This window comes from Amphiura filiformis, chromosome 10, assembly GCF_039555335.1.
Source record: "Amphiura filiformis chromosome 10, Afil_fr2py, whole genome shotgun sequence".
NCBI classification, from domain to species: Eukaryota; Metazoa; Echinodermata; class Ophiuroidea; order Amphilepidida; family Amphiuridae; genus Amphiura; species Amphiura filiformis.
This window is the reverse complement of record NC_092637.1, coordinates 19,908,433-19,923,614: the sequence shown is the minus strand read 5'-3', so window position 1 is coordinate 19,923,614 and position 15,182 is coordinate 19,908,433. Positions and strand designations below refer to the sequence as shown.

Below are 15,182 nucleotides of genomic sequence, written 5' to 3'. Positions count from 1 at the left end.
TAAAAAAAAAACCTGGGTTCATCATATTTCTAATATTCGCTAATTAGCACTATATATCTTATACCATAGGCCTATAATTGAGCCCAAAAGGTCCCAAAACGCAGACAAAACTATCAGCGCTAATTGAAAGGCCATCGCCATATGGAATCATTATCGTGTGTATTTTATAACACTCAATTCAATACTTTACGAGATTTCAAATAATGACCATGTCATTTGCCATGATTTGTCATAAATGCATATAATTAATGCAGAATATCATTGAAAGTTTCGAAAAATAACTGCATGTATGCGTCTTCGTTTATGGACATGAAAAGTTTTGCTTCAATCATTTCATGTATTTATTTCCTATAGGTACAGTTAATTGGTATGTATTTACCACAATGCCTAGGAAACTGTTGACATACATGTACCAGGCTTATGTCTTTAACTTCAACAACCATTTTGATTTGTTTTGTTTTTGTTTTTGATTATGCAGTAAACCTGGTAGACAGTGGTAAAGTGCTTTTTCGTTAACTTTGGCTACTTTTTGATTTTATGATAAAGTGCCTACTTGGCGCCAACAGAAACATTCTTTTTGTGGAATTATTTAGCTTACATATTTTCAGACTTTAGAATTTGCTATGAATTCAAAGTCATATCAAACTTATTTTGAACTTGTTGACTTATTACCTTATTTCTATACGTCTGGTTCTCCTTTCCATTGTGAACCATTTTTCTCCAGTGTTTTGCGCTGGGAGACATCTTTAGTTTAACACGCCCGCTCTATGCAGTGTTTAAGGCTCAAGTCTATACAATTGAAAACTTTTAGACTTAAACTTGAATGCAAAATTATAATCACTTGCTGACTTGCGAGTTATCTTTAGTGTCCCCACTTGTTATGATAAACATGTTTTATTAAACATGTTAAGCCATTCCATTAATTTCAATTAAGCCTGCAAGGCTTGATAATCTTTACTTCAATTCTTATGTCGTGCCTGTATTGAAGTTACCTCATTTCGTGAACATTTTGACATTTATTGTGATATTTCTGTATACACAATTGTAAGCTTTTAGACTTAAACTTGGAATTCACAATTATAATCACTTGCTGACTTGCGAGTTATTATCTTATCCATGTCCCCATTTGTTATGATAAACATGTTTTATTAAACATGTTAAGCCATTAAATTAAGTTCAATTAAGCCTGCAAGGCTTGATAATATTTACTTCAATTCTTATGTTATGCATGAATTGAAGTTACCTCATTTTGTGAACATTTGACATTTATTGTGATATTTCTGTATATACGATTGAAAGTTTTTATAGACTTAAACTTGAATTCACATTTATAATCACTTGCTGACTTGCGAGTTATCTTATCCGTGTCCCCACTTGTTATGATAAACATGTTTTATTAAACATGTTAAGCCATTAAATTCAATTCAATTAAGCCTGCAAGGCTTGATTATATTTACTTCAATTCTTATATTGTTATGCATGAAATCGAAGTGACCATTTGACATTTATTATATTTCTGTTTCAAATGATTAACTTGAAAACGTTTAACGCTCTGATAAAACATTTAATGTTTGTGTTAAATTAAACCGCATAATTTAGCATTAAACATGTTTTCAAAGTTACGTAAAACTTATAACCCATTGATTATTCTTACTTACTTTCCACTAAAACCTGTAAACTTATACATGACTCACTGTTACTTTACTTTCACTTAACATGTACATTTATTGGGCGTGGAGGGTGGGTTTTTCAATAGAAGTTGATCTCTCGATGATAAAACATGATATGAATGAGTCGAAAGCCCACTTGCATTTGACCAGCTACAATTATGCCAAGTGATTGGTTGTATCATAGCAACAACAAAACCCTTTAACAAAACCATTATGATTGCATCAAAACCCTGCACCTGTTTTTACATGGGTGAACGCATATCTGAAATCACTGATGTGCATAACTCCCAAGTGGATCAACGGCTTAACCCATATTATACACAAGGGTAAAAAACCCATTATACGCCTGGCCAAAAATTTTCTCCCCATTGACAATCTGGTTTTAATTCGACTTCGCTTAATTAAACGCCATTGTCAATGAACTCAAAAACAACAAACATGGGAGACAACACTTTTTGTGGTGGTCATGTTCTATACCAACCGAGAGATCATTTGGTTTATTTATAAAGAATATCCTCTATGGGATTTCTTAAGTATCTCATACCAAAGAAAAATGCCCTGACACCAGACACAACCATAATCTGCTTGGCGTATTTAAAGGCACATTATTTCTTATGACGTTATTAGCACTATAGTAATCTAACAACTTCTAGATTCCATGGGAAAGTGACCCATGACCCGGACAAGACCATAATCCGCAGCCATTTCCGGGCACATGTTATTCCCTATGATAAATGCCCAAAAGCCAAACATGACCATAATTTGCGCTAATTAAGGGCACAAGTTACCATATACCATTGTTCATCATCCCCGGCGTTCATCATATTTCTAATATTCGCTAATTAGCACTATATATCTTATACCATAGGCCTATAATTGAGCCCAAAAGGTCCCAAAACGCATGAGACAAAACTATCACGCGCTAATTGAAAGGCCATCGCCATATGGAATCATTATCGTGTGTATTTTATAACACTCAATTCAATACTTTACGAGATTTCAAATAATGACCATGTCATTTGCCATGATTTGTCATAAATGCATATAATTAATGCAGAATATCATTGAAAGCGAAAAATAACTGCCAAACAAGTTCCTTCATTTCAAAAGGAACTTGCTTAACACCCGCTTTTTTTTTCAATTTCAATGAATGCAATGGATGCAACATGGAACATGCAGCATGAAGTTAGCTGGCGGGCGCTATTCGGCTTTATAGGATAAAGAATTATTTCACTTGTGGAGCTTGAGTTGATGATTGCGATTTTAGAGTGGCACAAGATTGGCCAACATAATTACACAAATTACTTTTGGGTTAAGCGATTAGCACCTCGAGAACTGATTTTAAGCATTGAAGTGGCTAAATGCTTTACAGTATATTTTATTTCTTATACGGGTTTCACTTAATTGTTGAATAAAATAAACCCATACTTTGAATTCATACATATCAAACACAACTTCCTATACCAATCCTTTGGATTTAATACTGTCACTGATACCGAATAGATGCAATTGGAACGTAGAAAAACCTAATCAAAACCTTCGTGGGATAAAAGCAGGAAAACCTTCCAATTGCAGCGTGTATCGTTTCAATATTACTGAAGGATTTTCATACAGGATCTATATACATTTTTCTTTTATGAACTTGGTTTATCATTTCGCCTTTGCCAACTGTGAGGTTCATAGCAAGAGTGTTATATCAATATATGTTACCTACTGGCTTTATTATGCATTTCACGAATTACGTTTCAATTTGTATCCCCAAGGAAACCAAATTAAATGCATTTTCGACTGCTTAATCCTGTACTGTATACTTGTAGTTCATTGTCCTTTTTTGGACATTGTTTTACTCTGGTGATGATCATGCCATTTCCAAATAAAGTTTGCTTGACTTTGTTTTGTGACTACAAACTACTTGCATTGGTTTTTGTTTTCATCTGAGCTTCCATCAATTGCCAATTCCATGCTGTCACACCCCTGACAATTATGTTGATGATGCGGTGATGCGACTATTAATATTATAATCGACTGTGCATCGATTTTAACGGTTTACAACATCGTTCATCTAAACATGTAATAATTCCTGCATATGTGAGAGACGTTCGCACATCCGGTCCTTGCGATTTGGTAGAAGAATTTAAATATCACAGATACACATAGGTCATGTGGTTCTTGAGTTATGTTGTAAAGAATGTTGAAACAACAACACTTTTGTAAGACGTGTGGACTTACCAACTCCTTAACAACAATACAATAATCCAACACGTTTTCACGGTTTGTAGAATGAACTTTGCCAAACATCAACGTGTTATTTTTCCCTGATATATTGATTTAGATAACGAATCAATATATATCCAAGTGTTCATACATGTCCAAGCGTTCCTGCGTGAAATTGTTTTTAATTTCCATGAGATCATGAACTTCGCATTGTGAAGTACATGTACTGTCAATTGTCGCTTGTTGTATGTAGACTGAACTTTATACTGTGCATGATGTCCACTACACATTTGGCCATATCCCACTCGATATTGTTCATGTTCGTAATGTTCACAAGTGGCCTACAATGTATATGCTAATTCCACAACTTCAACACTATGAATTTCTGAAATGAAAGAAAAATACACAGCAAGAGACAACTGATGCTATACACTGTATGTCTTATACTACTGTTTTATGATATGCAGATATGATTTGTCTGTTAGTGTCTGTTCTGCCATGTTTCTTTTTGGATGTCTGTAACTTGTAAATATAGGCCTACTCCTTTGTTTTTAAAACGCCTATTTGTTATAAAATTGTTTAACATTGTAGCTCATTGTATGCATGTGGATTCGCAAGCGTGACCTTCGCCCTTTCAACTTAGGCTTGTCTTACTACATTAGTTGTTTAACTATAATGTAAATGGTGGCCAACATCACAACGCACTATGTAATTAGTGGCTTCCTCATATAACTGCTCCTCCTACTTTGTTTACTAAAATCAACATGTTTCTCATCTACTTTGTATAATCATGTATTCCTTGCCCGTTGCCTACATACATATCTTATAGCATATTTGATGTGTCCGCATACTTTATAATACCACCTCAGTATAAACATGAATGCCTATATACACAGTTCACCTTTTTAGTATAGGCCTATACTCAAAATATATTTCTTGCCTGTACTGAATATGCCATGTGGTATGCCTATATGTTCCGCATTATTAGCCAGTACCTAAGGTATTTCCTAACCCTGTAATAAGCATAAGGGTTCTCAGATTTTACATTTGCACAAGTCAATTTGTTTTTGTTTGTTTGTTTTTTGTTTTGTTTTTCATTCTTTTTAGCTAGGCCTCTCGTTATTTACCCTATACTTGCACTCCAAACGTCATAACCATCGATGGAGTATAACTGGTATTAGATTGACAACCACCTCAAAAGAATTTTAATGCATGCCCCTACAATATTTTGATATGCCTATGTTCCATATTATCAGCCAGTGCCTAAGGTATTTGCTACACACTGTAATAAGCATTTAAGGGTTCTCAAATTTTACAATTGTACGAGACAATTTTTGTTTTTATCATTCTTTTTAACCAAGCCTCTCGCTTTACCCGATACTTGCACTCCAAACGCCCTAAACCATCGGTGGAGTTGTGTGAATGCACAATTCAATATAACTTCGTATTAATTGGCAACCACCCAAAGAATCTCTTTAAACGCATGTAATTTATAATTTTTTGATATTAGGCCTAAGGCCTACTATACTCAATTCCATTTATTTTTTATTTATTTTTTCTTCTTGCACTATATTACCTGTATGTATTCTTTGATATAGTTGTATTAAATTGTATAATGCTGATCCACTAATCGGTCATTTCTACCTTGTTACTAATTTATGTTTTTGAAAGACTATTTATATATTTTACTGCATATCTATATTATATCATTACCCTTACAATTTTGTTTCATTTTAATCTACTAGATGCTATTACTGTATCTGGTATGCTTATTATTTTTATATATTACTTATACTTCATTTTCCTTATTTGTGACCTAAGTGACCATCCCTATTTGTTTAACCTCCAGAAAAATAAGATATTTTTTCTTGTTGGCCTTCCTTACTTCCCGTTTTACTGCATATCTATATTATATGTCTATCATTACCTTTACAAATGGGGTTTCATTTTGCTATTACTGTATCTGGTATGCTTATTATTTTTATATTTATATTAGGCCTATTACTTATACTTCCATTTTCCTTATTTGCGACTTAAGTGACCATCTCTATTTGTCTACCTCCAAAAAATAAGATATATTTTCTTGTTTGCCTTCTTTACTGCCCGTTTGTACAGCAATTGTTCACATCTATTGTTAATCTGGTTAGTTTCTTATGTTATTCAGATGTCAGTTCTAGTAGCTTTTTTATCCTTTCATTTACTTGATAAGATCCAGACTCTGCCATTATATAGAGCTGGTCTATCTCTCTTGATAAACAATAGTTTTTCTTTCTCCTTATTCTGTTTTTCATTATAAATAGAACCATGAATTTAGTGCAACCTCCTTGACCTACCATTTGTTGCTTAATTACATTTGTTCCCCGCTAGTCCTGCTTGTACTTATTGCCTACCATAATTAATACAACTTTTATATCCTGAAATATTTGTGTTTAGGCCTATTATTTTTTGACGAAACCATGTCAATCTGAAGCGTCATTAATTCGAACTTGTGTGATACTAATTCAGGGTTTTTACGTACTCTCTCAACTCGCAATAACTCGAAGATGAATCTGACCGTGCATTTGTATATAAATTGACCCCCCAGTATACAGAAGGTACCATAGGTCCTACTACTTGCCCTCCGTCTTACACATCCCATGTGCTCGTGTATATTGAGCATGTTTGAAATTAATCTATTTAACCACATAATAATATTAATTCATATTATTCATAATTATTCGATCAACTGAAATGCCCCGCTGGCACTATTTAATGTTTTAATTAACTCGCCTCCTATCTTATGCCTTTACGCACTCATTTCTTGGCACTGCTTATAGATGTTATATGCGTATTTTAATAGATGTTATACGTAAGGCTTACATTTAATAAAATTTTCAAAAGATATGAGATAAAGTATAATAGTTGCTTAATCTTTTGCTATATGTATGTTACCCGTATAACTTAATCGCTGTCCTTCGTGGTGATCCTCCTTATTGCTATTTCTGTTATTTATTATTATCATTATTATTTCATCGTATAAATTAACAGATTATAATCATAACTTGCCTACTCAAGTCCTCTATCTCTTCCATACCGCCGAAAGACAAAGATTCCACCATGATGACGCCCCGTCCGTCCTGCTTTACAATCACAATCTATGTAACCTTCTACTTGCACTCGATACACTGATTGTTTTACTGTTGCCATTTTGTTAATATCCTGTTAGGAGATTCCTATACATTGCCATAGAGCGAATGCAAGCATTAAACATGCCACTGTTTTATATTGACATGCAGCTATTTAACCATAGATGCTTTAACCATTTTTCAATAGAAGTTGATCTCTCGATGATAAAACATGATATGAATGAGTCAAAAAGCCCACTTGCATTTGACCAGCTACAATTATGCCAAGTGATTGGTTGTATCATAGCAACAACAAAACCCTTTAACAAAACCATTATGATTGCATCAAAACCCTGCACCTGTTTTTACATGGGTGAACGCATATCTGAAATCACTGATGTGCATAACTCCCAAGTGGATCAACGGCTTAACCCATATTATACACAAGGGTAAAAAACCCATTATACGCCTGGCCAAAAATTTTCTCCCCATTGACAATCTGGTTTTAATTCGACTTCGCTTAATTAAACGCCATTATGTAAAAAAGGAGACCGTTTTAAACAGTGTTAAAAGTTGCATCTGAGTCCATAGGACTCAATTCTCAAACAATACAATAGGCCAGGGATATTCATGTGTTTGTAAAAGAAAACTTAATCTTTGGTATTATTCAAATTCTTCTTGAAAAGCAAAGCAGGTGTTTTATTCTTTTCTTTTTAATGATAAATGTCTGAGATGGAAGGGATATGTACTGCAGTGAGAATAGACCACATCGCCAGTACTTCATCACATGTGAAAAGTCACATTTTAATAATGCCGCGTTTGCCCGAATTTCTTCGCGGTAGAGCAATAGGTTTGCTGGATGAAAATATACCGGTGAAAGAAATTGCTCGTCGTATGGGAGTTGCGCCTAATGCAATTCGAAAATTGAGAACAAAATTTCAGTTGACAGGAGAGGTGAAAAATAAGGTTATCAATGAAAACACAACACTGCAAGAGCTAACCCGAGCAATCCAACATGTATGGAACAACATGGACCAGCAACGGGTCCGGAATTTAATAAACAGCATGCGGCGACGTTGCAATGCACTTGTCAACAGTGCAGGAGGAAACATCCCCTACTAAATATCTAGACTTTAAGTTTTATTTCCATTACAAACACATGGACAGGCCTAACATACTGTATTGTTTGACAATTTAGTCAAGCAGCAAACTAAATTCCGTGGCCTTTTTTTGAAGACAATGTGCCACCTATCCTAACATGTTATTTGGGTCCTAAGTAACATATTTATACATGTTTACAAAAATCCAGATGCAGCAGATGGCGGCCATCTTGTTTTTCAAAATGGCGACCATTGTGGCAATAATTTTCCAATATTTTTCAAACTGACCCTTCCCATTGTAAATTTATTGGTACAATAGCTATTGTTTTAGGTCTAGGATATTATCTATGACATGTATGCACTAATATTGATGATTTTGATATTCAAAATGGCCGCCAAAATACAAAATGGCCGCCGAATTCAACTTATTTCCTCTAAACTTACAATGAGCATTGTAAAATATAAGTTTAAGCAAGTAACATGTTAATTAATATACCAACACATACACAAACTCCATACTACACTGCAAACACACTCCACATCACACCCATACACCCACCCCCACATTCAAATGCTTACCTATAATTATGAATTCGCTCTTTATGATAACATTTTATTATAAAATAGTTCCTGAATTTAAGATCTGTAACTTCCACCTTATATGTCTTCATGTCTCCTCATCTGGATATGTTAATAATAATTATGTCCCCACTAAGTTTGATGTACCGGGGCCAGCCCATATCCATACCCTAACCCGTAATCCTGATCTTTACCCCGATCACCCCTAACTCGGTACCTAACTCATAACCCTGTAGGCCTACCCTGCTAAACGTACATAGTATATCCGATATCTATAACCCATAACATGTATTCTGTACTAGTACCCGTATGTCCTACCCTTATACCATCCTCGGTTCGCATAACCCTGTATTCTTGGTACCCCTAACCCCATCCCTGGCCAGTAGCCCTACCCATCCCTGGGACCCCTAGACCCATCCAAGGGACCCCTTAACACAACACCGGGACCCATAATCCACTGCCCAGTGGCCCATAACCTCAAATGTTCCGGCTAAGTTTGATGTACTCGGACCAGCCCATAACCACATCCTTGGCACCCTAACCATATCCTTAGTACCCTAAGCATGCTAAGTCTCTTACTCCAGTACCCTTACACAGTCCTCGGTACCCCTAACACCATCCCTGGGACTCCTAACGCCAAACCTGGAAACCCGGAACTCCATCCCCAGTACCCTAACCATATCCCCGGGACACCTAATACCAACTATGGGACCTTTAACTCCATTCCTAGAACCTCTGACTCCTTCCCCGAGACCCATGAACCGTCCCTGGGACCCTAATCCCATCTCTGGTACCTGCAACCCCACATCCGGTACCCCTTACCTAATGCTGGTACCCTTAACCCCTTTCCTAGTACCGCAACGCTGAGACCCCTAACTCCATCCCATTATCCCCCTTACCTTATTTCCTGGGACCTCTAACACCAACTTTGGGACTTTTAAACTTCGTTCCTGGAACCTGGAACTCTCGCAAGATCCATAACACGTCACTTGGACCCTAATCCCACCTTTGGTACATGCAACCCCACAACCTGTTTACCCTTAACCAATGCCCAGTACCCTTTACTCTGTTCCTGGTACCCGTTACCCCAACCTGGGACCCCTAAGTCTATCCCCATTATCCCTTACCCTATTCCCTGGGACCTCTAACACTAACTATGGGACTTTAAACTCTATTCCTGGAACCTGGAACTCCGTCCCCGAGACCCATGACCCATCCCTGGGACCCTAATCCCATCTTTGGTACCTGTAACCCCACATCTGGTTCCCCAGATCCAATGCCTGGTACCCCTTACCATGTTCCTGGTACTCATATCCCTAACCCTGGCCTTCATACCCATTACCCTATTCCCTGTGACCTCTAACACCAACTATGTCGCCTTTAACTGAATTCATGGAACACCAAACTCCGTCCCTGAGACCCATGAAGCATCCCTGGGACCCTAATCCCATCTTCGGAACCTGTTAGCCCACATCCAGTTCACTTTACCCAATGTCCAGTACCTCTTACCTAATTCCTGGTACCCATTGCCCCAACCCTGGGACCCCTAATTCAATCCCAGTAACCCATATCCTATCCCTGGGACCTCAAATATGATCATCCCAGCAAACACAAAAACGTTTTTAAAACGCGTTTTAAATAAGTTATATTTTGGCTTTTGGTTTAGGTAAAAACGTTTTAATAACATTAAAATGTCGGGTTATATAAAGGTCATGAAAACGTTTTAAAACGTTTTGAATGAAAACACACTGCAAGAATATTTCTAAAATGTTTTCAAAATGTTATTGTAAACCATTTTTGCAAACATTTTTTGCCAAATATTTTGTCAACAATAAAATAACATTATGTTAAAATATTTGCCCCCAGCAAACACAGAAATGTTCTTAAAATATTTTCTTCAAAACGTTTTAATAACATTTAAATGTCGGGTTATATAAAGGTCATAAAAACGTATTTAAAACGTTATTGCAAATATTTTGGGCAAACATTTTTCGCAAAATATTTTTTCAACCCAAAAATAACATTCTGTTTAGAATGTTTTGTATCAGGTTTTCAAAAATGTTTTTGGAATGTTATTAAAACGTTTTTATACCCTTTATATAACCCGACATTTAAACGTTTTCTGTAAAACATTTTGTGTTTGCTGGGCAGTAGATTATCAAAAAATGTTTTTCAATGTTATGAAAACGTTTTATAACCTTAAGGGATCTAGAATGAGCGTTTATTGCGTTTCGACAATATTTTTTGTGGGACATGAGAGCACCTCAGACCTATCGAATTGCATTCTGAATCTGAAGCATGTCTTTCTGATATCAAATAATTTTCATTTTTGAAAATCACAATATAATACAAATTTTATGACAAATTATAAAAATTGATATTTTTCAAATTTTTGATATATAACAGTCCTCAAGTAAATTATATAAATCTAATGATATATTCTTAAAGTGTATGTAACTGGGAGGAAAAGCCGACGGTCAATTGAAAATTTTGACCTTTCATATTGAAGATAAGGATTTTTTTCCCAAAAAGACCTAATTTGTATTGGTGTTTTGGGAAAAAAATCCATATCTCCAATACGAAAGGTCAAAATTTTCAATTGATCGTCGGCTTTTCATCCCACCTACATACACTTTAAGTATAAATCATCAGATTTGTAAAGTTTACTTCAAGTACTGTTAAATATCAAAAATATCAATGTTTAATGATTTGCCATAAAATGTGTATTAAATTGTAATTTCAAAAATCTAAATTATTTGATATCAGAAGGACATTCTTCGTATTCAGAATGCAATTCGATATGTCTGATGTGCTCTAATGTCCCAAAATAAATACTGTCCAAACGCTCATACCCCTTCCTTAATATACCCTTTATATAACCCGACATTTAAACGTTTTCTGACAACATTTTATAATCTTTTGCGAATGATGTCGAAAATGTTTTGTGTTTGCTGGGATGTGACCTCTAACCCCATTCCTGGAACCCATGACCAATCATCCCTGGAGTGAAACCCATAACCCCTTCACCGGGGACCCATAACACGTTGTACCCTTTACACTGTCCTCAGTACACCTAGCCCTTCCTCAGTACTCTGTCCCCGGTACCCATTATCCAAACCCTGGGACCCTTAACTACATCCCCAGTACCCATCACCCTATCCAATATTTTTCAAACTGACCTTCCCATTGTTTTAGGTGCCCTAACACCGACCATGGGACTCTCCCCATTCCTGAACCATTCCTCCGGGACCCATAACCCATTTCTGGGACCACTCGGTACCTTTTACCATATTCCCAATACCCATCAATACCTAATGTCTGGCCAATGCCATGTCTGGGGGGGGGGGCTTTCTCTGTGATGGTGTACAGTGGTTTTGGGGTACCCTTTTCAGCGATTTTGGTATATTGATGGGTGGTTTTTCAGTGGAGACCAGTGAAACCAACCACCTGGGCACATTTGGGCAAAAGTGAACTTAAAATCCTTAAATGTGTTCAAATTTTTTATTTTTGAAGAACCACCCCGCCCCACTGCCATGTGCTTATGGATGTACGTAGTAATACAACCTGTAGCCCAAACTAGCACCACCAAGTGTTCTTGTTCTTGTATAAAGGATACCCGTATGAGGCAAGAAAATGTTTTTTATACATTTCTATGGCACTTTAAAATGTTATAATATACGAAATGAAATCATCATCTACATATATATAGGTTAGGGGGGGAGGGGGTGTGGGGTGTGTGTGTGTGCATTAAGTAATTAAGTATGTGATTTGTGTGTGTTATTATATTAATATTCATGTCACATGTCCAATCTCCCATGTTACCAGATTGATGTAGGCTTATTGTATATTTGAAGGAAATAAATTGATTTCGGTGGCCATTTTGAATTTTTGGCGGCCATTTTGAATTTGTAAATCATTAATATTGGTGCTACTGTATGCCAACATGACACAACTACTATTACAAGCCTAAAACAATCACTACTGTGCCAATAAAATCACATTGGGAAGGGGCAGTTTGACAAATATTGGAAATATTTTGCCAAAATGGGCGCCATTTTGAAAAACAAGATGGCCGCCTTCTGCTGCATCTGGATTTTTGTAAACATGTATAAATATGTTACTTGGGACCCAAACAACATGCTAGGATAGGTGGCACATTGTCTTCATCAAAAGGCCACGGGCCTTAAAAACTGGGTAGTTTGCTGCCCGACTAATTGACTCCTATGGACTCAGGTGCAACTTTTAAAACTCCCTCTTTTTTTACATAATGAACCATTGTGGCCAAACGCAATGATGTGTGACACTACAAATTGGCCCAGATTTGTAAAACAAATAAGGTTACTCATAACTTTTACAATTTTACATTTCGTTAAATAATTTTCGATTTATTACAAAAAGCATTAGGGGGAACTTATAAGTCGTGCACTGTATATTTGTAGAATGTATCATTTTACACCTTTCAGATACTGCCAGGGCACATTATTCCAGAATTAGCTAAAATCACAGAAGTTCATTCATAAAATTACGTAATTTTTGTCAATATTTTGGTAAATAAAAAATCAATGCATCAATGTCCAGGGTACTTTTATTTTGCAGATTTTTGCCTTGAAACTTGGGTCTAATGTGCTCTAATGTATTATATTGGCTAGCCACCTTCTAATTTGCATATTTGCATAATTAATTAACATTTGTGCAAATGAGCTCAATGATACTGATTATGGTTATACAAATTAAATGCAAGGAAATATGAACTGATATCAATATTTTGAAAACCATGTCCCCGGTAGTCCTGCTCATATAATCTTAAAACATGCTTTTCCTAATTTCTAAAAAATGCCACATATTCCACCCTATAGGTTGGTGATGTATAACAACATGCTTTTTTTTTTACTTATTCTAAAAAGTATTAGGGGGGAACTTATAAGTTGTGGACCATATATAACAACATGCATACTTACACATTAAGCTGTATATCAGTGATGCCTGTTACATCTGCTGTTATCGAAAAAGAATTATCCTCAGTATTGGAGTCTTCATTTGCCCTGGTTTCAAAACACAAGAGAATTATTATCAATCAAAAAAAAGAAGCTTGTTCATTCAGGCATGGAATACAAAAAAAAGAAAAAAAAAGAATCACAGTCCGATCATTATTTATGATAAGAAAAGAGGTACTGCTAGAATGTACCTCTTTTCTTATCATAAATAGTGTACCGCTTGTCTTGAGTCACTGAAATTCCAGCGTAGTAACTGGATTCCTTGCCCCTATAAAATACATAACTTTTGTTACCAGTGTGTTATTATTTTTTGAGAAAAATTCAAAAATAGTCACAAATTTATCAAGGTTTGTAATACGTCCCCCTTAACTGTTTTGATGGATGACAACTTGATCAAGATGTGTACTTACGCTGTAGCATTAATTGAGATGGTGATATTATCTATATCTGATGGGACACCGCTTGCATCAAACTTGAAAGTAAATTTATCTGGCTTCTGTAACACAAAACAGTGTATGGTTTAATAACACCTCAGTGATGTTGTTCTTCTTGGGTGGGGTTGGGGGGGGGGTATTGTATTCAAATTTGGTTTTGGTAGGTATATGCTGCTGAGAATTAGAAATTGGTCCCATCCATATACAAATTTCTTAAATAATTTGGACCCATTGATATACAAAAATAAAACAGTTTGGCCAAATTATATGCAAATTGCCAAATATTTGGCAAATTTTGACAATTTTGGCTACATTTAGGTAAAATTTGGCTATTTGTTTTTTAAATTGGAACAATTCTGAAAAATTATCAATCCGTATACCAAAATTGGCCTAGAAAAGGGGTCATTGATATATCAAATGGCATAAATGAGACCCATGATTGTGGTACATCCCCATTATCATTTGTACCGAGTACCCCCCGGGAGTACCCCTCCCCAGTTTCTCTCTACTACATGAGTACTGTGTAACAAAAAAGTTAGCTATGCTAAACCCCATTCACCATTTGCATGGATCCGCCATCTTCCTACCAAAACAAGGTTCTCCCTGCAAACGCATGCGCAGAATGTGTATTTTTGTTTCTCGTGCTTTTCTAGCAACTTCTTGCAACGCGTGTGCGGTAATTAAAGCATGCATTTGACAGGTGTACGTATACACATCACGCACGTTGCGGGTAGAACCTCATTTTGAGATGACCATGCGATCCGCGGATACCATTGACATTGGCTCAGGAAGATTTTCAACATGAGGGGCGGGGGCTGAAACTTGAAAAACTTGTGGTGGGCCACCCTGGGGGAGTCATAAAATTTGGCAAAATACAGGTCACAAACACCCATTTTCCCTCTATTTTATCACAATTTTTTAACTTCACCTAGGATTATTGGAGGGTGAGCCCCCCGGTTCCTAAGCCTATGATTGTATACTTACGGTAGTGGTAGGATAAGGGTTTCCTAATTTGCATGTGATCAAGGTTGGTTCTGTATCAGGTATGGAACATTTCTGTGAATATAAATATAAACACCATTGAAAT

General features: G+C 36.1%; 1 protein-coding gene across 3 annotated transcripts in view; it reads right to left on the bottom strand.

The window, feature by feature from the left end:
• The window catches only part of LOC140162621 (integrin alpha-6-like), a 217,921-nt gene that overhangs the window by 19,523 nt on the left and 183,216 nt on the right, over positions 1-15,182 (bottom strand). For all 3 annotated transcript variants that reach the window (XM_072185891.1, XM_072185890.1, XM_072185892.1), the window contains exons 15-17: positions 15,080-15,151; positions 14,072-14,157; positions 13,626-13,709 (exon numbers count right to left, since the gene is read on the bottom strand). In XM_072185891.1, coding sequence (XP_072041992.1) covers positions 13,626-13,709; positions 14,072-14,157; positions 15,080-15,151 — 242 coding nt within the window. The remainder of the gene's footprint in view (positions 1-13,625; positions 13,710-14,071; positions 14,158-15,079; positions 15,152-15,182) is intronic.